At 34.8% G+C, this 25,979-nt stretch overlaps 1 protein-coding gene across 1 annotated transcript in view; it reads left to right on the plus strand.

Moving 5' to 3' along the window:
* Positions 1 to 25,979, plus strand: part of DNAJC1 (DnaJ heat shock protein family (Hsp40) member C1) — a 103,082-nt gene that overhangs the window by 37,762 nt on the left and 39,341 nt on the right. Inside the window, exons 4-7 of the mRNA XM_027887601.1 lie at positions 5,968 to 6,133; positions 7,033 to 7,130; positions 8,196 to 8,289; positions 18,023 to 18,113. Of these exons, the coding sequence (XP_027743402.1) occupies positions 5,968 to 6,133; positions 7,033 to 7,130; positions 8,196 to 8,289; positions 18,023 to 18,113 (449 nt within the window). The remainder of the gene's footprint in view (positions 1 to 5,967; positions 6,134 to 7,032; positions 7,131 to 8,195; positions 8,290 to 18,022; positions 18,114 to 25,979) is intronic.

The raw sequence follows: 25,979 nt of genomic DNA on the forward strand, positions 1-25,979 counted from the left end.
ATCATTGCTTATTTTATTAAAAATTGTGGTTAAAAATATTGGCCACCGAATCAAGTGTCAGTCATACCTCCCTGTGTCAATACAAGGTTTTGTTGCATGATATTTAGGGATTATTTCCAGTCTATGTCATCCTCAGCATTGTTTTCTGTTGCTTAGTTCATAGGAGTCTTTTTCAGATGTATTATCTCTAATATTATAAAGTTTGATATATGTAGCATTTTTTTTTTAATAAATGCTAGTTGTGCTGCTGCTTCTGCAACAGAACCTGAAGGGGATAGGATAAAGAACTGAAAACCTGGAGCAGATCGGCTTTCTAGAAGACTATTTTGAACTTATTTTTTTATATTTTTTTTTTAACAAATAGACATTTCAACCAATGATTACCAGGAGAACTGAGACACAAAACAAGTTTTGCTTTTTGGTTGGAGTTTTAGTAATTCATCTTTCAGCTTACAAGTCTTCAGCCAGGGTTTTATGAGACATTTCTTGAAGGGATTTTGGCTTTGTAGATGTCCAGGGTTTATACTGCAGATTATATACTTTGTTAATCCCCTCTTCAAGTGTCATGAAAATGTACTTCATAGAAGCACTTTTGGATTTGTTGTTGTTGTTGTTGTTTTTGTTTGTTTTATCCCTCTAAGGAGAATTTCATTGTGAAGTTACACTGAAGGAAAGTTTTTTAAAAAAAAAAAGTTAGGTCAGTGATTTCAGACCATTTGAAGTGAGTTATCCCCCAAATCTTCCCAATTTTTTGTTTGTAATGTTGTTCATGTACACTTTTGGGATGTTACCTCTCTGGAACTTAGCTCCATCATGGAACTCCTAGGAATTTCCTTGCAGCTGTAATAGAAATTTTTTGCATGGAACTGTGATACAGTAGCTTGCAAAAGTTACGGTTTAATCCTTGCATGCATTACAAATGTGACCAGTGTAACCAACTACTGTTAATAAGTGCAACAGTGATTACAAATGAGAAGTTAAAGCAGCAGCAGATTGTTCTTGCTCAGATTGATTTGTCAGTAACTTATTTTGTGCATAGGCAACGTCATATTTTTCTTGCATGGTGTGGATATATGGTTGATACTGATCCTGTAGTTTAATAAATGTAAATGTAGTAGATTAAATAGTGTTGCTTTCAGAGAATTTTCTGGAAACAGTATGCTGAGTTTAGAAATAAGGTGTTGAGCAGAACTATATGGTCTTATTGCTCTGAGAAAACCTTTGTTGACCAGGTTTATTACATACTCTGATGATAAACTCTGTCAAGCTTGTAAATGGAGGGTGGCCTGTCCTGTATCCTGTAAGGTGTTGTAGCATGTCTCTTATACAAGTAGTAAGTAAGTGTGGTAGGAGCTGCTCCCCTTGTGATATTTTTTCTGTTGTAAAGTAGCTCAAGAGTTTCTTGCAACTGTACAGCCAAGGGAAATGGGGAGTTCTTGATTTTTTTGAAATCTTTCTACTTTAGTTTTTGATATTTGGCTTTGCGTTATGTGAGGTGATGGACCTAGTGGAAGAGGCTCAAAGTTTATTGTCATGCCCGTGTACTGGGGAGAAACTATGTACCCTTGGGCTCTCAGGGCTTATTAATTCAGTTTTATGTTCATTCCAGAGATACNGTTTTTTTTTTTTTTTTTTTTTTTTTTTTTTTTTTTTTTTTTTTTTTTTTTTTTTTTTTTTTTTTTTTTTTTTTTTTTTTTTTTTTTTTTTTTTTTTTTTTTTTTTTTTTTTTTTTTTTTTTTTTTTTTTTTTTAAACCTGACCTGAAGATCTAGTGAGGATGAGATGGAAGTTAGTTCTACTTCTTACAAGCTGATGAGGAATTCTGGCAGTTAAGCTGGGAATTCACAAACCAAATGGTTTGGAACATGGGTTTACACCACTGAGAGAAGATTGACCTTCAGGCTTCTACTGCTGTAGTGAAGTTTGCTGTACCTGCCTCTTACTGCTCATCTCCAAAGTGATGTAATGCAGCATCAGTCCTCATGCGTGCACAGAGACTGGAACCGGCAAAGGCAGGAATAAGGTCCTACCGTGTATGAGAGAGTGATGAACTCTCTTTGAAACAATGAAACCCCTTCTCCATGTGCCGGCTAACGCCAAAGGTGGTGTTTGTGTGGGTACGGAAAATGTGGTTTACTCTTCTGAGAAAGTTATAGTTGCTTGTGAGATATATTAATATCTTTAGTAGTGCTACAGAATATAGCAGTGTTACATGTTAGTACTTTTGTCGTACACACTTTGAGTGATTACATAATCAAAGCATTCAAATATTCTAACAATAAATGTCTGTGCAGCATTGTTTAATTTAGCACTGTTTAACATTAAACATCCAAGCAACAGAACACAAATTTTTGGTTTGTGTACACGCTGTGTATTTTGCTAGAGTGTGAAATTCCACAAAGTTTATGTTTAGAGTATGTAGAGATAGGTGCATTTATCGTTAAATCAATTTATTAGCCTTTGACTATTTTAATTTATGAAAAAATAGTCTTATGCACTTCTGGTAATTGTAATTCGACAAAAATCTTAGATTTTATTTTCATTGTTTGTTACCATTTTAAGGAGCTTGTATTACCTACCAGGCCTATCCTCTGTAACAATGTGAGCTTGATTACAGGAAACATTTGCAAAGGAATCAAGATATGCTTGTTTAGAGTAAGAAAGGTGTTTGAGTTCTCATTATAATTAAATGTCTATATTCATAGGTATAAATTGTGCTGACTGATGTTGCACTGGATTTCTTTGACAACTTGAGGAAAAAAGACCCCCCCAAAATAAAAAGCACCAGTGCAATCTTCCCGTAGTTCAGAATAGATCTCATTAATTCAAGGTTATAGTATATAAACCATATCAAGTGTCTGAAATAATTTGAAATATGAAATGGAGTGGGTCTCTTAAAGGGAAAAGTAAATTTTAATTATGTTGAAATAGATGATACTGTAACTAGTGCAGTTAATGGATTTTTTTTCTGGCAATAGAATTGATTCACAAAGAGTTCTAAAAACTATTTTATGAAACTTTACAGAAGAAAGAAATTTTAATAGTCTTGCAATTTCTAACTTGTTATTTACAAGACTGACAAGTCTTCTATAGAATCCTGAGTTTTAAAGTAAGTATTCAACATACTTCTGAGTGGGGATTTGGTTTTGTCTTTTTGTTTCTGTATGGGTGCTTTGGGGTTTTTGCAGCTACATTTCAGAGGCAATTGGTATATTCATATGTCAGAAATTTGCCTTATTCTGTGTACATATGTTTTAGGAAATAATACTGCAGATATATATTTTCTTCTCAGCTTGGGTTGTTTTTTTCTTTTCCTTACATAGATTTACAATTAATATAGGTAGCTAAAAGAATGCTTTGTAATTAAATTGTGAATGTAGTTCTTGATGCACATGCATTAACCAACTGTCTTTGATAGTTAATATAAGTTTCTATAAAGAAATCCTTTAATGAGAAACTTGCTTTTAATTAAACCACATTATAAATTTGAAAAATCAAGGTTTAAAAATTATGGGAAGCTTCTGAGTTTCAGTAGGATCATTTCCCAGTTGAAAACCTAAAAATCACTGATATCTTTATTTTTCAAATACAGCGCTTAATGACTATTGAAAGCAGTGATTTATCTTTTAACAGTATATATTCTAAAAAGTGGGTTATAATAGAAGCTATCTTCCCTTAAAATGGCCAGTCGTGTGAGCCATAATGCTCATTGATAGTAAAATCAATAGAGCATTGATTCTGAGACTTAATCCTTGGAGACTGTTGTTCAGAACAGCAGACATAGCCCAGTAAATACCGAGTACTGTTTAAAGCGCTTAATGCAAGAGGCTCTGCTGTCTTAATTTATTTTTTCTCAACAAATAATTTATAATAGAACCTGGTTGCCAAACATTAGTTTGAAATCTTGGTTTACATATTACTATGTTATTACTGTTAGGGTATGTGGGCCTTATTTAATCAGTGGCCACTTTTTCAGTACGTCAGTTAACAACCATTAGTGTATAAGAAAGGCAGCTGCTTAATAAATTTACTGTAGTATTAAAAAAAAAAAAAACCAAACTTGCTTCTACATGTGTTTTTCTGAAGCTTTTTAAAGAACAACTTATGTGAAACCTTGTTATGAACATAAATTTTTTTCAAAAATGGTTTTGTTTCTAAAATAATCTATTATCACTAAAATCTTTTGTAAATGCATTGTTATTTTTTAAATGCTACAACTTCTACTTATTTCTTAAAAGAAAAATCAAGTAGAGGTTTTACTTTTGGAATAACATCTTAAGCAATTTTTCTGAACAGAGTTTGTGTTAAAGCATCAGTAGCTAATTTGTTTTGAATTACTGGGAAAGGAAAGAAGTTACTAGTTCAAGCGTTACAATAATAGATATTTATCTTAGTATTCCTGTAGTTGTCATGGAAGATAGAATTTTGTTAAATGAATTTTACTTCTGGTAGCATTCAGAACACAGAAGAATCCTGAGGTGTTAAATCTTTTGCATAGAAATAACGGTGACAACTTGAACAAATGTTTTATCAGAATTCAGCTTTTCCAGATATACACTAAATTAAAGTGTATTTTTTAATTGAAAACCACTGCCTCTTTTTCTGCTTAAAAAATGAATTTGCTTGTGGAATTTTTTTTTACTACATCTCCAAGGTATCAATTTAATAACTATCAAAGTAGCTAGTGCAGTTGTTGCATTTAAATTGATTTACATGTCAAGACTGGCAGTTTAGCAGCTGCGCTATTATTCCTGGATTGGTCAATTTACTTGAGAAAAACCTACTACTGAGTTCTACTGACCTGCATGACAATATAGGCCCTATTTCTATTCCTGTAATTAGGCCTGCGACTAACTCAGAATATTTTTAATTAAAATATTTTGGTCAATGTGTTGCACCAAATTAGGCCTTTCAGTGCAGATTTAATTCTGGAAATGGTGTGATTAGAATATGTAATGAGTCATGTTCAATTTAAGATTAACAGGTTGTGTATCTTAAACATACAGGTTTTTCAGTGTACTGTAGAGATTTTTGTTTGAAATTTTACTCTGAAAAGTTAATTACAAAAAAGCTGGTTAGCATGTCTGTGGTTTGTTTATTTTTAAATTTATGATATACTGTAAATAAAAGAACCCAGACATACTATGATTTTTGAAGACATTCATGCGAAGGAAAACAGACAAATAGTCATAAAATGTTTTCTGTACAGTTAGTAGTGTTAGTAAAATTAAACTGTTTCAAAATAGATTTATTTTGGAGACAACTTTTCAATTAGAAAATAAAAATAGTAATGAACTTTGTTTTCAAACATCAAGCCTCTAACCTAAGCTCATATCTTGCACTGAATGAATGTTAAGTCTGGCAGGTCTTTACCTAATGGATATTGTGCCTAATGGATATTGTGCTACTAAAGGACCAAAAAAAAAAAAGGCAAAGGTACCTCTTCCCTCCCACCAAAACTTGTGCATTTAGTTTTTAAAAGAAAAAAGGTGTTCTAGGGTTTGAGACATTTGTTCTTTGCTGCTTATATAATAGTTAGTAGGTTGTTATTTACTTCTATCACGGAGACCTGGCCACTGATGATTACTGGGCAGGTAGAACACATCTATGTTTTTGAAGCCTCTTATTTCAGAAGTACATGAACTTGGAGGGGCTCGAGAGGCAGGGGGGTGTGTGGGGAGTGTTGCAGGAGCATTTGAATTACTTTTTTTTTTTTTTCCCTTGAAAGATTGGGAACATTTCCCAAGCGTTTGGTTCTGGCTTCTGTTTGTTTCCAGATGCAAGCCTAGCTGCTGACAAAACAAGGCATTGCTCTCTAAAAAGAAAAATAATAATAAAAAATTACTAAATGATCTTTTGTGTGTGTATTATTCAAGCACTCTGTGGATTATCTTTTGTTTTATAATTGGATGGTTTGGCTTATTTTACTTTTAGCTCTCATGAAAGCCTGTTGTGTTTGCTACTGTAGGTATGATGATATTCTGATCAATGGACTACCAGATTGGCGACAGCCTGTGTTCTACTACAGGCGGGTGAGAAAAATGAGCAATGCTGAGCTGGCATTACTCTTGTTCATTATACTCACAGTGGGTCATTATGCTGTGGTTTGGTCAATCTACCTGGAAAAACAGCTGGTAAGTATTGGTAATAAATCAAACTTGCTTCAATTATTAGTATTGAATTTCGTGCAGAAGTTTGCATATTATAGAGATCTTTACCTCTTTCCCTGGATTGAATTTGTGTTTTTCGTATTTTAAAAGGGTTTTATTTGAAATGGTGGTAAGTACAGAATGAGATACGGAACATCTCAGAAATAGTAAGGTTTAACAAAACGACTTAGTTTTCCTCGAAATGATAATAAATTGCAAGAGATAGTCCTTTGTTTTTTAACTGAAAGGAAGAAGAGAAATTAAAATTCTTCTATCGTTTGTTGATGCGGAATGATGTGCTACTGTAGTCATGTCTATGGTTCTCCTAAGTAGTGTTTAAAAATAATCAGGTTTTATTAGTATAAAAGTCATACTTGCTTTGCCTTTCTTCTTAGCCAAATGCTTTTTTGTTTTGGGCTTTTGTTAACAGTGGGGAATTGGTAAGCAGTATAAACCACATTATTTTTTGATAATTTTATATTTTGTCATATAAAAGTCTATTGCACTTAGTAGACTAGGAAGAAAACTTAGCATAACTTGAAAAATATTCATACATTAGCATCTATTTACTTTTTTTATTTTCTACTGCATTATTGAAGTTGATGAATGAGAAAGGAGGCAAGTTGAATGCTTTCTCCTCTTAGAAAACTTTGATTGCTATGGAGATACACATGAGTGACAGAACTGGACTTCATGTGTGTTTAAAGACTGGATACCATGGCAACAGTTATTGTTAAGATAGATCATTTTACTTAATCATGTAGGACTCCAGATGCATTTGCATAAATGCTACTCTACTGTTTACCCTTCACAGAAGAGTCCCAGTAACATTTGTGGTTTACATGCTAATGATAACCTGTAACCATAGTTCTTTCTACATCAAGGATGAACTGCTTAGCAGAAAAAAGAGGGAGAAGAAGAAAAAAACAGGCGTCAGGAGTACAGATGAAGCCAAACTCGCTGCTCTAGACAAAAATGAAAGGTGGGAAGGAACTCTCTTGTTTTTCTGCATTTTAAACATTTTGTCAGTTACTGGTTTAGTTCTGTCATTTTCTCTTTGCATCATTGAAATATTTTATGAGAAGGCTAGTGGTATTTGTAGCAACAGCCACTCCTGATATAAAGTGTGCAAGTGTAGATGTGTTTTTCAGGTTTTGATTTGTAAATTAACATGTGGTGTTTATCCAGCAGATCAACAATAATTGAAATATTAAGGCTGAATGAATGGTGTCTGGCTTATCAAAGGATATTATTTCTATAAGTTGATTTTAGAAGACTTTATGACTTTTTCCGTCTTTAAAGGTTTTTGCCTTTTGATTACAAGTAACAAATTTCAATTAATTTGAGCCTTAGTTTGTCACTATACTAAGCAAGGAGTTTTTATGAGGTTTTAATGCTTGTCTGATTAAATGCTTTTTATCTGATGAACTTCAAAACAAGCATGTTGATAAAGGCTTCTAACACATTGTTTGCCAAGGAACACATAGGGAAATAGTGACTTTCAGGACACTCCAAAAGATACCACCATTTCTTCTATTGATTCATAGAAAGAAATAAAGGGTTTAAATAGTTCACACAGCAGGGGCATGAACTGGATCAATGTGGGATGGAGATCAGAGACCATTCTGGCTGTCGTCTTTCCTGATGACATCAGTGAGTAATGCTCCAGTGAACTGCAAATGACATTAATTTTTATGTATTGTTTTGTTTATGCTACAGTCTTCATATCTGGTTGTCAGCACTTTTGAACACTTGGTTGAGGCTTGAGTGTTCTTTTTTGTTTGGATTTTTTTAAAAAACTGATTATGTGGCTTATGAATTTATTTTCCTGAAGAAAAGCCCTTTAAGGAGATCAAAATACAGCAATGACTAGAAGTTAACTGTTGCATATTTTGAATTAAATATTCAAAATGTATCTTTACTATTATGTAGTTAGACATTTTTATGGGAGTTGACAAATGCTAATCATCTTAAAGGATAATGGGAATTTTCTGGCTCTGAGATTGTGTGGCAATAATGAAAAACCTACAATTTTGTTTGACTGCAGAATACTGGACAAACCACAGTGGCATGACTTACTTCCATGCAAGCTGGGAATATGGTTCTGTCTCACAGTGAAAGCTTTACCTCAGCTATTCCAGGTAATAGTAATAATTTTGAATTGTATTACTTTATTTTCCTTGATGATGTTATTATGCATAATCAGATGTGTAGCACTTGTTCTTAATTAATATTTTGTCTCAAGCACATACCATTTATGTGTGTATGTGTGTATATATAAATTACTGTTTGAAGGCAATTTTAACATCAAATTCATGGGAATATGAATATATTCTAAATGGATATTAATCTTTACATGCTAGGGAAGCAGTTTCTGTTAGGCAAAACTACAAGAATAAATGATGGGAGAGGAGTGATATTTATCCATCTAATTAGGAATAACAATGTCTTTTAAGTGATTTTAACAGAAGTACTTTTATCTCAAATCGGCAATTTCATAGCAAATTTTAATATGTCATTTAAGTTTGAGGTAACAGTGAAATTGGTTTTTCTGATTGACTTTCTTTTCTTTAATTCACTGGATAATGGTACAAATTGATACCTGGAATTACTAAGATAAAGTAACAAAGGTATGGTTGTAATTTGTGAACATCAATGTGGCAGACTTGCTCACAGTTGTGGTTTTTAATCTAATACTGTAAACTGTAAAATTTAGCTGGTATTCAACCAGTGTAAGTGTTGTCAGATCAGTTATCAAAATAACTTTTTTAATATCATCTGCTCTTTCTTTTATTTTCCCTTGAATGCACAGTTTTGTTTTTAGTACCCTTGTCTCTGCTAATATGGATCAGGGAATGCAAGGTGGATTTGCCTTGATTTAAAGAAATACTGGGTATAAATTTAAAAGTACAAGTAATATAAATGTCATCAGTGTTCAGTTTTTGTCTGTGTTTAAGATGGAAATAAACCTATAGTTCAGAATTCATACCTTGTTGGCAAAAACTTTGTAAAAGTTCTAAATGCAATACAGTCTGGTCTTTCAGCACCCATTTTTATAGCCTTTAACTTTTCCTTCAAAGAGTTGCAAAAGTTAATACTTCTTCCTCTTTTAAAAATTTCATCAGAACTCTGTGGCTATTTTATTAAAGAAACCTTCTTTTTGCAAGTTTTAAAGCAAAATAATTATGCTTAATCAACTGTTGTGTCCCACTTAATCTTTGAGGCTCCTCCCTCGCCAAGGTGAGTCAGACAGAAAATAATTAAGGTCAGCAAACTCTGTTGCTGCATTTTTGAAACTTTATTCATAATTACAGTACTTTCCCTTTTGTCTTGATTGCAAAATATTCAAAAAATACAGGATATAGTAAGATTCATGTATAATTTTAAATTAGGATTTCTTATGGGCTTCTTATCACTTTTATGACATTAAGATAGAGTTTTACATCACTATAATAGGTTTGCTGTTTAAAAAGCAGCTCCTATGTCTGCTCAGAATAGGCAAAAAAGATGAATACAGCAAAAGTGATGTTTCATGCTTTGCAGAACTTAGCCTTTCTTTGGATTCCTGATCCACTGAATTAATGGTAGTGGGGGAAAAAAAAGTACAATAACTTCTGGAAAATTGGAGACTATCAGACAGGGGTTTGGTGGAGGGGGAAGCATGATGTAGAGAAATTCAGAGCAGAAAGGCTTTGATGCAAGGAGGAAGCAAAGAGTAAATTCTAGAGTAAATTGCCACGTATATGAATGACACTACTGCTTAACTGCAGGGTTTGTTTTGTTGTTGTGTGATGTGACCTGCTGATTTTGTAAGTTAAAATACAATAAACCATGTATAATCTTCAATATTAAGAATATTCAGGGCATCAGGTGACTGAAATAAATTAATACAGCTTATTAGTTAACAATACTTAAAGAATTATTGCCTCTTCTGAAGAGCATAAAAGCAGCACTGATCTCATGTTGGAGCTGTTTTCTGAAATGACAGTTGAAAAGATGCCTGGTAGGTTGTAGCTATCTGGACAGAGAGTCTGGGCTTCTTTTGAGTTATATTTAAGGTTTTGGCAAGTTCTGCCTTAATTGCAGTTACCAGCATAGAGTTATCTGTACTTGTGAGATTATACCCTGGTACAGCAATCCTGTTTTGAATATAAGTGCCTTTCTCTTCAACACCAACATAGGCTTGAGATTTTAGAGTATTTCAAGCTTTTAATGTAAGTAGAATCACTAGGGCAGTTCTTCTAGAAGAAGAAGGATCCTACAGGTCCTGAGTAGTGTTATATGTCCAGGTTACACATGCAGATTATTTAACATGGTGTTGCAGAGGTTGACGTCAGGATGGATGCTACAAATTTTAGTTTTTTATTGCTTGAATCTTAATGATTTCTTCAGTCATTTAAGAGCCAACAAGTTGTTTTCAAAATTGGCTGTCATTCACCTGCAAATTACGGCAATTGCAGATGAACTTCTAAAAATGCATCCATATTTAAATGAACCCTGTTTGGGACAGGGTAAGGTAAGAGTTAGCAATACTTTTAATTGAATATTTCTTCTGCCACTGAGTTTTTCAAAGCCCTGATGGTGAAACAACTGAACTGTTTCCTTAAATTAAGGAAACAAACCCACCTACCTGTGTACACAAGTATTGACTCAGAGGAGACTTTATTAAATATAACTCCAAAACAAGCAAAACCACACCAAGAACAACAACAACAACAAATAGGGTCCCAACAAAACAAAAAATACAGGCAGAGGTCTATTTAAAATTTTTATTCTCATACTGAGTATTTTTTACCTAGCATCCATCTCTGCCCCCATTCGTTAATGTGAATATTCTGCTTAGAACAGCTCTGTCTGTGGGTTCAGCTTGCTGAGCTTCTGCCCATGCCTGGCTCCCATTTGTCCAGTTGAGTGTCTTTCTCCTACTTCCCTTCCTCCTTCAAAATGTCAGATTTCAGAAGGAGGCACTTAAAATAATTAAGGTGGGCCTTCACTGAGGAAAAATGCTTTGTTTGCATGCCCTTGTGATGGCCTGTGCCATTTTATTGTAGCCTGCATTTTATGTCAAGAAACTGGAAGAAAAATGGGTGAGAGGAGGATGAGAGAAACTAAGAAAATGAGTGGGTTTTATTAAACTGTTGACAATTATATTTTGAGAGAGACTGCATAGGTTTTTATATCCACATATTTATTTTAGTTAAATTTAGGGGTGAAAAGAACATCTTTAAGCTTGTTTGAAGAAGTGAAGGGAGTAGAATATGTAAAATGTACCATAAGTCAAATATCTGTCCTGTGAAAGAAGCATTAAGTGGAGGATAAATTACATAGAATATTATTGAGTTTAATTCTTATAATGTAGGTTAAGAAAAAGATAGTAAAGAATGAAAATTGTTTCTGTGGTCATTTATAGTCAACTCTTTCATGAGAATGACTTGGAAGAAGGGTTTTTATTTAAAATAATATGTAAAAGAAAAAGAAGGGAGACCCCCCCCCCCGAAAACTCAATTAAAAGTATTATTGGAACTGAAATTTCTTCTTAGAAAGAAATAAACTAGCTACGTGTAGTGTGCAAGAATTTCAGTTCAAATGCTGTATGCAGTATAGAACAGACAGTTGTGTAATGTACTTTGGTGGGAGAAGTGTCATAAATAAATTGCAGTTTATTCCAAAAACAACTGACCGGGATTTTTTTTGGATGTGCAGACACACAACTCAAGAAAAGTGGTCTTTTTAAAAATACTGTTAATTATTCTTCACAAAATATTTCCTTCAGAAAAGAGAAGATAAGAGTGTTTCTTAGTATTCCTGTCAACTACTTTTCCTCTGCATTGATGTGGTGAAGTTTAGCAATGAATATCTTTATTTTTACACCAACTAAATTATGAGCCCTTGTCCTCAGGGTGATGAAACAGAAAGCATTTCTGTTTGTTTCAGACAGAAATGGATTCTTTTTAAGAAACTAAGTGTCCTTCTTTTCTCTCCAAATGCTGTAGGTGTAGTGCACACACCCTTGCAGTGAGCGGATGGGAGGACTTCTGGTGGCTTGCCAGTAATGAGAAGGCAGTTCGAGCTCAATACGTAGTTGCACTGGGTATAACCCAGTGAGATTATCAACAAAGCTTTCAATTACAATTGAAACTTGTGTTTATAAAGACCTTTGTGTAGCACAAAGTGAATTAAAACAAAAAGGCCAGTAATTTATTTTTATGTAGACTACCAGATGGTAATTACTGTAGCTGATTTAGTAGCCTGGAATAGATTCAAACTAGTGACCCAGAGGTGTTTAATTTCTTGGCATTTTTTGCTTAGGTTTTCTTTTAATCCGTGATCACAATTCAGCACCTGTTTAGAGATGGTTTGGCTTTGGCCTTAAACGGATTGGCAATGTGTCATTAAACTCAAGAGGCTTTGCCAGCAGGGCACCTCCTCTGGCAAGTTAGCTTTTAAGCAAGATTTGATTAGATCAGCAAATGTTGTATTTGTGAGTTGTTTTTGTCTTCACGTATAACTATATAAAACTTTGTGAGATTAAAACAAACTTTATTGCATTTAATAATGTATGCCTTAAAAAAGAGATTTTTTTTTTAAAGAAAAGGGCTTTATTCAAGTCAGTAAGGTTAAATTTATCTTTATTCCCCAGTTTGCAGGGTTTTGATGTATTCCAATTTGCTGTACAGCACCAATGTTGCTATAATTTGTGGGCAGTGAGCAATTGCAGGATGTGTGGCACGAGTGATTGCCCATTTGCTCTGTTTCTCGCTGTTTCACAGCTGCTGGGAGAACCAAAGTAGGGATGAAGCTCTTGACCCTGAGGTCAATTAGAAGCTTAGAAGCAGGTCAGAGGAGAGGGGATGGTAAAACAAGTATTCTGGGTGTATGCAAGTGAGCAAAAATAATTTGTGCCTACCAGGGTATTGTTTGAGGCTCTGGAGGCAAAATGTGCTGCATAGTGAAAGTTTCAAGTAAATGTAAGACAGTAAACAAATTTGCTTTTAATTGCCTGCTCTGCTGTGGCAGCTTCTTCAGATCACTGACTGTATGTCTGCATGTCCTACCACACGTGTCAGAGGAGCGTAGATCCGACGGGAGCTCCTGTGTCCGGGGCAACACTGGCTCTCAGTTAATGGAGCAGCTCTGTTGTGGTGTAAGGCTTCATGGGGTGTGAAATGGGTCCCAGAGAGGCCTTGCAGCACTGGCCTCTGTTCCCACTTGTGGCTGCCTTTGTCTCACCACTGGGCATGTGGAATTCCCAGCAGGTACTGCAGTGCCACAGCCAGCTGCTGGTCACCTGGTGCAGCCGAGGCTTGGGAGCCACACTGCAGCTGCCCAGGGGCTGTACGCAGCTGAAGAGCCTTGCCACACCTGGGATTGTTCCAAGGTCAGAGCGGGATTTTCTGGTTACACAGGAGAAAATAGTGTAATTCTTATTTATTTACTAGATTGCCTTTGGGCAAAGATGTAGAAATGCCAAAGAGAAGTATGAATCATAATGTTCAACTCTTTTTTTAAAACATTATTTCTTACTATAACACATTGAAATCACTAGTTTAGAAACCCATCCAAAAAGTATTTTTGCTGTGGTATAATGGCTTGCATTTTTATTGCATAGAAATAGCAAATTGAAGGTTGACTGTTGCGGTAAATTTAATTTAACTCCTTTCTCCCCTTTTTTCATATAAATTTTACAATGACACTGCACTTAAAAAACCCAAAAAACTGGTTCAGGAACTCCATACAGGTATTCATCTTCAAGTCTGTAAATTGATTTAGTAAAAATTAGTCCAAAGAAAATTATTTCAATATACTGATTTTAAATATGCTTGTGGGAGAGTTTTCAGTTAACTGTAAACTCTAAGGGGATGCATTTTGTTTGTATCAGTCCCTTACCTAGAGGACCAAAATGTGGAACTGAGATGAAGATTCACATATTACAAATACAGCAAGTTGTTTCCAATGTTTGCCTTCTTTCTCCTAATCTCCAGTGTTTCTGAGGTAGACCAGAAAACCAGCAAGATTAACTGGAGGAAAAAACCCAAACCAAAAAACCGCGAAGCAAACAAAGAAAACCTTTATAACCTTCTCCAAAAGTCAAGGAGAGGCCAAAATGCCTGAGTCTTACTCAGAACTGAAGTTTTTGGTTCTAGAATTAGCACAGTTTGAATAAATGCTGTATCTGGTGATTTAAAAGCAACAAACAAACAAAAAACCACCCCAAATCCCAACCAAAACCCCAAAGCCCCAAACAAATGAGAAAACCCCCTTGGAAATCCAGTATCAAATATTTCTGTTTCTGCGTAACTCAAGCTCAGTTTTGTCTTGGCAATTTCAAATTTATTAACATGACATGATAGTGGTATAGAGAGAAACTGTATTTTCAAGAAATTTCCAGTATTCTTCGTTCTTATTTCTGACTAAAATATTGAAAATATAATAAGTGTTTTTATTTTTATTCCACAACACTTTTTGAATTTTTCATTAAATATGAGGGTAAACACAGGAACTTCCTATATATGACAGTTTAAATATAATTTAGAAATACTAACAGCAGAACTTTGCATTTCCAATATATTCTTTCTTTCATTCTGTTTCTTTTTGGAAAGTCTGTGTTTGAAATCGTACTATAAGAAACTGGCATATATCAGCCCTCTTCTTTATTATTTTTGCTTAACTAATTACATGTTACTGCTTTGATAGTGAGAAGAAGTAATATATTTGTATTGATGTTCTTTCTGAAAACTTCTTAAACTCCTACAAATGAGAACAAAATATTTCTGATTAAGTAAGGTGGAGCTTTTAGATAGAACAGTTGCAAACTTTGTACTTGTGTGTCTCTTTTCACTGTGTCTTTCCATCCCCAGAAGTACAAAAATGTTGCTTTTCTTATGTTTATTACCTCTTGAAGGTGAAGTATACATCAGGTATAAAATTTTGATGTTGCAGATACTTGAGCTGATTCTTGGGAGAGGAGCATTAGATTGGAAAAGACTGTATTGATGTTGCCAGGGCCCTTTAGGGCCCTGAAACGTTTGCACTGAGACAAAATGAAATTAAAAAATCTGAACATAGATCTATTTTTAAATACTTATGCTATCAAAACTGAATATGCTTGAAAATGAATATTCCTGTTTAGACTGATTGAAAGCTAATGAGGAGTAAATTGAAATGGGCTTATTTATGTTAAGGCAGAAGTTTTCTTCAAAGAACTTCCTATTTTAAATGGTTTTCTAGTGTTTTTTCATTTTGACCTGTAAGGTCTAATACCCGTAAAATTTTGTGTCTATGGCTAAAATCTTTACTCAGATATGCCTTTTAATTTCTCTTTACAACCTGTAGAACCATTTCTTATACTTTTGTGGGAAGGATTTGATTTTTCAAATCTTCAAAATCCATTTTTAATACAACTTTTAGTTGTTTTTTTTTCCTTGTATTTCTTTATATGTGTACATTTGTCTGTGCTTCAAAATGTGCACTCTCCCCTTTTTCTTGTTATTATGGTACCAGCCATAATAAACTTATCAATAAGATAAAAGACTGATGTTGCCTTTATTACCTGCGTATTACTCCATTTGTAGTGCTAATCCATTTTATATCTATAAAGCAACAGTACTACCAAATTTCATTTATGTACTTCTGACTAGTTTTCTTTGTTGTTCAGCTATTGTGTCTCATTTTCATCTGAGCCACATTTCCAATTGTTCTGTGATTGACGTGCTGGAGAGATTGACAGTTACCCCCTAGTGCCTGCTGTCTGGAGATCCCACAAGCAATAATGGATTTTACTCCAGAATTTAGCATCAAATATTGGCTTTCAGTGTCAAATGGGTTAAATTTAAATGCCAGTTAATTGTAGCCATTTTGAAATCATAGCCTTAAACAAAAGCGTTTTTTGGATATCAGTATATCTGAGTCCTGTGTATGCCAAAAACCCAAACGTCTCAAACTTACAGCAGAGTAAACCTTTGCATTTATGGCTGTTCCTGTTTCTTAATGAAACAAATAGTCCAGATCTGCAGAGTATAAGGAAAGTTTCCATATGTGGTAGGGAATTCATATTTCAGGTAAATGTATATATATAAAAAAGAACCAGTAATAAATATAAAATATAATATAAATATAATTATATATAAAAAAAGAACCAGTAATAAATATAAAATATAATATAAATATAATTATATATAAAATATATATAAAAAAGAGAATCAATGTTGATCCTAATTCTGTAATTCAGTGTTCTAACATAGAAACTGAATATGCTTCCTCAAATGTTAATACTAGTCCTCCTGTACCTACACGTTTTTTTAGCCACAGTTTTACTAAAACCACAAAAAAACCCTCTTCCCCTCCCCAAACCCAAAACTGTAAGCATGTGAGATACTCTCTTCTATTATGTTCCAGCAGCAAAAAGTTATGTAAACTCTTTAAAATTCTGCGTTTGGTGATTTCTACATACACCTGGCAAAGAAACATAACTTCCCATTTCCTGTATCCAATGTAAAGACAAATAGTGAGTAAGAAGAGCTTTTTTGGAAGGAGATGGAACCTCACTGATCTTTTGTGACAATTTGTTAGAGTTGTTCTTCAAGGCTCCTGACTTGTATTGATGAGATGTCTCCAAAACATTACAAGGTTCTGCTCAGAGCTGGGCCATGGTTCCTGTCCTGTGTTTTCCCACCTCCCTCAAGTATCTTTGCAGGGGTAAATGCCAGCGTAACAACTGTTGTGTCACAGTATCATTGTAGGGAGAAATGGTTTTGAATGATTTCTACCATTAGAGCCAGCAATGGCTGCTTACCTCAGTTTTTCTTTTCAAGATTTGTTAAGATGTCTTATTTCATGTTAATGATACCAGGTTGTGTTCAGATCTATGGAATTTTAGTTGAAATTGTAAAACAGTAGTAAATTTTTTTTAATAATACATTCTACATTAAAATTTAAATCACCCTTTAATGTATACAATGGTGCTGTTAGTGTAATAACAAGAAATTATTTTTGGCTATAAAGAACTAAAATTAAGTTTATCTAATTCTGTAATTAATTTTTACATAATACAGTAGATATTCTGCATGCTTGTTAAAGATAAGTAACAACTTGTGTATTTCAACATTTCTATCATAAATTCCTTGGTTTTGAATGAGTATAGAAATCTCTTAAACTGGTAAGTGAGAGTAAGAAAACTCTCCGTACTTCTTACTTCAGCAATCTGGTTGTTCAATTTGGAAAGCTTTCAATGCAAATTTATAATTATTAATTCATCAGATTTTGGAAACGTGTATCTTATTGTAGTATTTGTGACAAGACTGTGACTCTTTCATGTATACATTTGCTATATAGATTTCAAATTAGAATCTAATTCTTGGAGAAAACAAAAAACAGTATCTATTATTTTCAACACTTTAATAGCAATGTAGAAGTTGGTTTAAAAAAGAAAGAGGAACAAGCTGGAACTAACATGTTACCTTAATGAGTTCACACTAAGGTAGCTGCTGCCTAGCAGTTGTTTTTGTTTGTCCCTGCACACACTACTTTAACTAAGAACTTTTCTTTCTCTGTTGAACTTCCAGATTGCTGATGTGAGCAAAGGCAAGGGTGGGGTAAATAGTCTCTTCCAAAGCTCTAGGTAGTTTCTCTAACCATTTTGCTTTTCAGGTTGTCAGTGAGCATCATGGTCTGTAATATCAATGCTATTATGTTTGAACCTTTAATACACAAATTCTGCATTCTGAGCAAATAATTCTAGACTGAAAATTGATGTAACTCAAGGAAACAAATATATCTTAAAATTTTTTTTCGAGGTTAATTGAGAACTTAAAACAGAGCCATTGCAATAACTTGTTTGTATAAGGATGCTAATGCCATTGCAACGTTTTCTTAAAGGATGCCAGACAATTATATGTAGAATATAAAGAAACAAAAATGAAGGCGAAAGAAGATGCCCTGGCTAAGGCTGAACTTGAAACACTTCAGAGTGAGTTTTTACCACTGTCTTAATAAACAAAGATGTAATATGATATGCCTTCTGCAGCTGGATGTATATGAACAAACATTTTTATAATCTCCTAAACTACATGCTTTAAATAGTCCTGTACTGCTGTTAAATTTAAATAAGCTTTTAATTTTGTGGCTAATTTTGCAGTAGGTTTCTGGTTTGTTCCTATAGAAGCTTAAAACTCAGGTGGTAGATACATCATAGCAAAAACAACATACCTTGCTAGAAATGTTGCTTTACAGGAGCAGGAGGTGTCAAAATTATAGATCTTGAAGTAAACATTTTCTGAAGTGACATTTTGAGTTTTTGTATTCTCTTTGTCTGTAAATATATTTTAAATAATGTGTGTAATAATTCTTTTGTGCATATTGAGTTGATTTTTGTGATAGGAAGTAAACATAATGTGAATTTCCAGATGCATGAATGCAGACTTCAGAGATGGATTCATGCTGTTGTTGGAATAAATGCTTTCAAGTCTTTACGCTCTTATAAAAGACCAGAGAAAGCCATTAACATTTCCCTTAATAAAGTATTCAGAATAATTATGGGTGACTTTTCCTTTTCTTGTTGCAGTTCATTGCTTTTGACAATGACTAAACCTAACCTTTTCTGAAGACAATTTAAAAAGTTTTTTGTCTGTTTGTATGTGCATGCTTGCTTAATTTACTGTACTTAAGTGCATGCTTTTAAGTTCCTTTATGCTGACAAGTGCATTGAGTGCCCTGTGATAATTTACTAGCTTGGAGTATGCCTAGGCCGTTAGGCACTTAAAATACAGCTGCATTATTTATATTTACAAAATAGCTTAATTTTGTGAAATCAGCAAAGAGATCCAGTTTCAGTGGTAATTCCCAACTTCTCTGTAGCTGAATCCATTTTGGGGAAAATGGATAACATTCAGCACCTCAGTGAGCATCGTGGACCCAGGCCAAATCTAGCAAAATAGTGCATTTGATGCTTATTAGGGAGGCCTGCCATTATGTTTGAGATACCTACCACAAAATAGGCCCTTGAAAAGGGTCTTGACTTGGGTTATTAAAAACTTGTTAAATTGTCAGATAGCAGTGTATTACCATTGTTCATAATAGCTTACATGCATTCCTCATTGAAATCTGTGAACTAATGTTTTAAAAGGACTACTTTTTGAAAGCAGAAGCAAATGAAAGTATAAAGTCATTAAATTGTAGTGTGCGGACTGCTGTGTCACTGAAAGGTTACTTTTTTTTTTTTTTGTTACCTCAGTAGCAGTGCCCACAGGTGAGGTGTGAGGTTGGCGCACTTCCCCCTCCGGGTTACCCCTGACCTCTGAGAGAAGCACCCCCTGTCCCCTGTCACACTGCTGGGTGCCACACGGCATAACCCCCATGTCTGCCAGGTGACCCGGTGTCACTCGTGAGAACGGGGTCCAGTTCTCTCCTGTGTCACTGGTGGCATCCTGCCCTCCCTTGGTAGGCTTGCTGGCAGGGAACAACAAGAAGGATCGAGAGTCACCACCTGTAATTAGCGGAGTTTGAAATTTGGCACAGGATTATTTAGTCAGCCGTAGCAGTGCGAGAGCTGGGCAGCAGAGTGAGCTGTCAGTTACCTTTTAAAAAAATAAACAAGACTCCCAAAAGAGGAACAAGAGATGCATCCATGTTACTGTAGGAAAAAAAAAAAAATTATATCATTTTTTCCTGAAGCTTGTGTGCAAAGCACCTACTAAATTTGCTTATTTCATTATGTTGCTCCGCATTGTCACTTCCCAATTAGCATAGAAAGGTTGTAAATCACCAAGTGTGCATTTTGTTTGCCCCCATTCTTCTTAATTTTAGAGACCATCCCTGGGATGCGAGTTCATAATAACAGTTCCATCTATCTAATTGAGTAAATGTATCTCATGCTGATTAGCAATAGCTGTTTTACAGTGCTTGTTTTTTCATGGCCTAATTGCTGGTTTGCCCCCATGTCTATCTGCTTTCCTGCTCAAAGTGTGCAGTATTCTGTAGGTGGCTTGAACTAAAACCAGAGAATGGTACTGGAGGAGGAAAATGTAATTTGCACAATAGGAACAAGAGGATAGTATTAAGATGTCACTGAAGTGCTATATTTGGTAAGGAGTGTGAACAAATAATTTCTTGATAAGTCAATATTATGCACATTTTTGATTTATTTTTGTAGCACTTTTGCAGTGCTTCTTATCACTTCTCAATCCATTCAAAACGGTCATTACTACCTTAATAAAATATAGCAACCTTACCTTACAAAAATATAACCTTATGTTTCTAGGAAATACAGTATTGTGTGGAATTACAGATAACTGTGTGTTTTAGGGACAAAAATAGAGATGTTTTGTCTTACATTTTCTGATGCATTTTTCATATTTAGATACCGGAATAAAAAATTTATTTTTAAATGAAAGTAGTTTAATTAATAAACTTTCTTTCAACTTCTTCCTCTTCTGTAGTGTCTCATGCGTGTGATCCCTTCATCAGGGAATGATTCTTTAACAATATGTCCTTTATAGTCACAGGATGTAAAATAGAGTATGTATTAGCTGAACTGAACAGTCATTAAACTAAGATGACTTAAAGATACAGTGTCAGGACAGATGACTCTGACAGTTTTTAAATTTAAATTGCAAGGTTTGAGTAGTTATCAGAACAAATTCTTGCAGCTCTCAAGCTCTTTTTGCATGGATACTTCTTTCAACCACATCGATTTGGGGGGAAAAGCATCTATTTTTCTTCCTTTATACTTAGCCTTGGCAGTTCTCTTGCTTTCCATTCTTCTTAGTTTCTTTTCTCTGTCTTTCAATATGAAGACTTACCATTAATTTTTACAATATGCTTTTTCAAAGAAATGGTACCTGCTGGATATTGCAGGTGAACTCTTCACTGGCATCCCAGTTACCAAATGTGTTTGCATTGTAAGTCCAGAGTTCTTGCCATGATGTATAAGGCATCTGGAATAATCTGTGGCAAGTAACTGTTTTGTTTCTAGTTATAAACCATTTTGAATAGTTGGTAGTTTTTTGGGGCTTTTTCCTTATTGTTCTCATTATTCAAGCTTTGAAGTACAAAGTTATAAGTCCTATGGCTGCATGACTAGGGCTGCTTTTCTGTGTTGGGCTTTTATGATGTGGTGTGATGTAGTTGGATGTGGTTATGATTTATCTCTTCACAGGGCCTTAGAGCAAAGCACTCTTACCCGAGTGCCTGCCACCAAACATCCAGAGCTGTAGAGAAACCTTTCGTACATTTGATCATGTTTGGTTAGGCTTGGTTATTCTCCCTTTCCAGACATGCTGCTTGGGTAACTTTTTATATTGTTTCATGAAAGCTAGGATAGGAGACATCATGAGATCATTCAGTATAATGTGTTTATTTTAGACCCGTATTGTCAAAAGTCAGTGAAAAATACTGATTCTCTTGACTTGTCTTGTTTGACTTGTACCAGTGATGCACTTTAGCTTTGTGCATCTTGTCATACAAGAAATTTTATTGATCAGAAGACCTCGAAATGCCTTCTGTTCTTCATGGTTTGTTGAAACAATTAATTTTACTATTATATAGTTATATCTTAGTTTCAGTATGGATTTCTCTAGCTGTAGTTTTCAGTAGTTCATTATTAGCATTTGTCTATGCCTAAAAAAGTTTTATTTACCTGCAGGTTTTCTTAATATAAAGTATTTCCTTAGCCCTTAATTTTTGTGGATCTTCTGTACTTACTTAGTTTTTCAATGTATTGGGGCCTGGGTTCGTATATAGTCTTCTATAGTTTGTATCATCTTATTATAAAATTTTGTTTCTTCTGTGATTATTCTGTTTACAGAATCACAGATTACCTGAGTTCCTATTGCTCTGATAGCTCATTTCAGGTTGCTTGTCCACCATAACTGTGAGCCCTTACATCAGAGGTTCCTTGCACACAGTCCCTCGTAAGTGCAGATAAGGCATAAGGTCCTTAACTGTGTATTTTTCAAAAATTCTTTTGCTTGGTCCCAGACTACCAGTTGGTCTGTGTTCCTACTTCTTCCTGTGCTTTCCTCTTCGCTGTAAAGCATTTTGACCAAACTGATGGAATCTAGCACTATATTGAAGGTGACTTTCCTTTTACTTCCAAATAATTGACAAATATCTTGGATAATTGTGTTTAGTATTAATCTCTGCCAAAATGCAGTGTTGACATGTCTGCTCAGTAATGATTTGCTGACAGGAAAGTTCAGAGAAAATTAATTCATGCAATGCATGCTTTTTTGGTCGGTGAGGGTGTGAATGTTCTGATCACTTAGTTGTTACCTCTGAAGCCTGATTATGGCAAACTATGTATCATCCATTTCACTGATTGTTTTGGCAGGCCCGCTGAAAGAATTTTGAACTTGCAAGCTCGTGTGCTTTTCCCAGTTGTTTCAACTAGGCTTGTACGATACCTCTGCCTGCAAAACTTGCTTCAGATTTTATGGAAAATATTCCACTAACCTGCAGTGTATGAGGGGAATGCACATTTCATTATATGTTTGTTGGAAGGCAAATCACCTTTTAAATACTGGAGCCTTGTTTCTAACCCTTTTTTATTTGAGGGGGAATTAGGAGTTTGGGAAGGATAGATACTCAGAGAAAAAGATGAAAGGCATCAAAATCTGCAGCCTATGAGAAGTTTTTTGTAGCTGAGGATACATTCAACCTTGAGCATGTCTTTAGTCAGTTTGCTTGAAAAATAAACTAGCCTGTAGGTCTCAATACAGCAGAGGTGTATATCTGTCTCTAACTCATGACACATTCATATAATCCCATGGACTTTATTATGAGTACAGAAATGTGTACTTTTTTGAATATATCTGTGTTTGCCCCATATTTCCATTGATATTGAACATGGTTTGCTCCATTTCTTCAACACTGTCAAAACCTTAGTAAAAATTTTTTCCAGACTTCTGGGTTGTGTTCTGTCTGACTGTGTTGCTGTACATGCAAGTGAATGTTTCTCTGTCATGTTTAAACAAATTTTAATGTTCTAAAAGCTTTGGTTGTCTTTCACAGTTACCTCACTCACATAGTTATACTCACTAGGTAAGTGAGCAGTGTTGAAAAAAGAAATCTCAGTGCAGTATCTTACTGATTTGACAAAACAATGTTTGCTGTCTACCTCTGTGTGTGGTTCATATTTCTTGCTTATCAATGCATGAGATATGAGGCAGCCTGTCCATTTGATTTTTTCAAGACATCACTGTCTTTTTTGACTATATTTTCCATGAATTCTTGTGCATACTTAAAGCTTAGAAGGCTTGAAGAGAGAGGGAGCTACAATTGGATGTGTTATAGTTTCTTTGCAGAAGTTCAGAACTTGTTTTTGGTTAATTTCTTTCTGTATGAAGCAGTTTTTTCTTTCTGTGAAAAATTCTCTGAATTCTTTTTATTTACATCAACTAACATGTAAAATCAGTATATATTTTTCTTTAAAATACAGGACCTCTGATACTCGTTATGGAAAAAGCACCGCTGTTTTAGTACATGATTACTTGATCCAAAAAGGCTAGCTGGTTCCTTATCTGACAGCTGATATATCTTAAAGCAAAAAATCATTAGCCAGATACTATTAATTCCGCCACTGATAAAATTAATGTAGTAACAGAGTGGAAGAAGTAACAAGGAAGGTCAAAGTATCTGATCATGTGCAAGTAATTCATCAGACTTCAAAACCCAGATCGTGGCACCATAAACTAGGAAAATGTATAGCCAGTACAGGGGTAGTATTGGAGACCTTTAGAAACATAAAATTATATACTTTATGAGAGTTAGCTGTGTGTTGTCTGTTAAGTTCTGGACATCCCAGTGATGTGTGTGTTTATGTGATGTTCAGACATAGGGGACATAGCTCCATACCTCTTTTTTTAGCTCTTAAGTTGTTAAATACGCAGTCAAATTTATTCTTCTGGTAAAGAACTTGATAGTTTTGAAGGTGGAAAATACTCATAGAAAATTAGTATCCTTGCAGTATGAAATCAGCAAATGATAAAATTTCATCTGCTACAGAAGAACTAGAACTCTGTAAAGTCATGAATCATTTTACATTGGAGTGGTAGATATAAAAAAATTTCCATTGTGCTTATGATCTCGGATTCCATTTACTTTCTGCTGTTGCCTTGTTTTTTTATTTTTTTTAATAAACTAGCAAAGTTACTACACTGTAATTTGGCAATTAAAGTAAATGATGTTCTCAGAAAATAGTAATGAGAGTAAGCTATTCATCATACTCACCCTACTGAGCTTGAAGTCAGGCTCTGTTTTTACCAAGATTGTTTTGTCTCCGCTGCACTGAGTTGTATGAGCACCAGTAACTCTGCTCATAGTCAAGGGTTGCTGGATATTGGTGCCCACGTAGGGCACAGTGGTCCCATTGGGTCTCCAGCAGACAGTCATAAATAAAACTGAGAGGAATCTATTTCTGAATGTTTTTCCTGCATTTCATTTAGTTTTATGTGTAACAGTATTAGAACAGTACTTGAGACTGGAGGAGGAAAAATGCATTTGAAAAGCCTGTTCTGTTATAGTGGATGGGCTAAACCCAACACCATTAGAGGACAACACTAAGTATTAAGGGAACACTTGGATTTCAAAACTCTGAATCACAGCTCCAGTTGTCACTACTGTCAGCACAATCAACCACATCCTTACTTTAGGTTGTGGTGGTGGCAGCTGCACCAGCTTCCTGGCTGGCTGTCAAGCCTTAGCAGATACAGGATTCAGCTGTCTAGGCGTTATCTACTATTTGGAAAACCTGATCCGTATTCTCTTCAGGGGGAAGCACCAGGTCAGATTGGAAGTGTCTTTTGGGCTGCCATGAATTGCTGATAATGAAATGATAACATGAAGGAGGGAGGTTTTCTTCTTAGGTATTTCCTGTGGACTTCTGTTTGGGTGAAATAGTTTCAGTGAGGTTTTGCTTTCTCCATCTTCATCTGAAAGAGCAACAGTACTTGGCTGCCTTAAGTTGAGACATCGTATCTCTGAACATAACTTCTGAACTTCCTCTGTCCAAAATCCTTCATGATGTTACCATTAAACCATTTTTATATGCAATCCTGTTTTTAAAAGTGGCTTTGAAAATTCTGAGGTGAAACTGTTCTCAATGGGTTATTGGGAGCCCTGTGTCAAAGGTGCTGTGACTTCAATTTTTTTTTTTTTTTTTAAATTCAATATAACAGCCATTGTGGTATTTAAGGGATATGCTGAACTCCTTCATCATTTTGTATATGCATGGGAGACAGTAGAGATAAGGTTTTTTTAATTCTGGTTGAGTGCTTGTTTGAGGTTGCACAGCCATCTTCTCTAGGTGAGATTTTGTGTTCCTTTGATAGTCAGCAAACAGCAGGGTGTCTTATCTATGTTAGGTCTTCCTCTGTCACTTAACTGTCCGAAGCAAGCCTAGATACTGTCTTTGATACCTCATTTTAAAGAGAGGTGCAGTGTCTTCTGGAAATGCTGTCACAGAATTTTTTCTGAAAACTGCAGAAAGAGCCTAGATGACCTATTGGCAGGCTCTGCTCTTCATTTTTAAATGTTGGTTAGAAGCATTCAGGCTTTAACTATTTGCATATTTTGAGAGGGAAAATTAATAAACAGTAGGCAATGGGGTACAAGATAGAGGAAAAGCCAACTGTCTCCACTGTTTAGTAATTCCAAGTGAACACACGGTAGATTTGATTATTTTGAAGGATTGAAATACAGTGATGAAAATTGTCATTTAAGTTAATGTGCTAGAATATTTTTGCCAGTAAATGTGTTTGGGGTAAATAGCTGGTGAAGCCATTGTTACTTATCCATGCAGATCTTAACTCTGATGCCAGAAGCTGTTACACGTGGCATT

Source organism: Empidonax traillii, unplaced genomic scaffold (genome assembly GCF_003031625.1).
Source record: "Empidonax traillii isolate 1590-97213 ecotype Southwest subspecies unplaced genomic scaffold, ASM303162v1 scaffold217:size1918799, whole genome shotgun sequence".
Classification (NCBI taxonomy): Eukaryota; Metazoa; Chordata; class Aves; order Passeriformes; family Tyrannidae; genus Empidonax; species Empidonax traillii.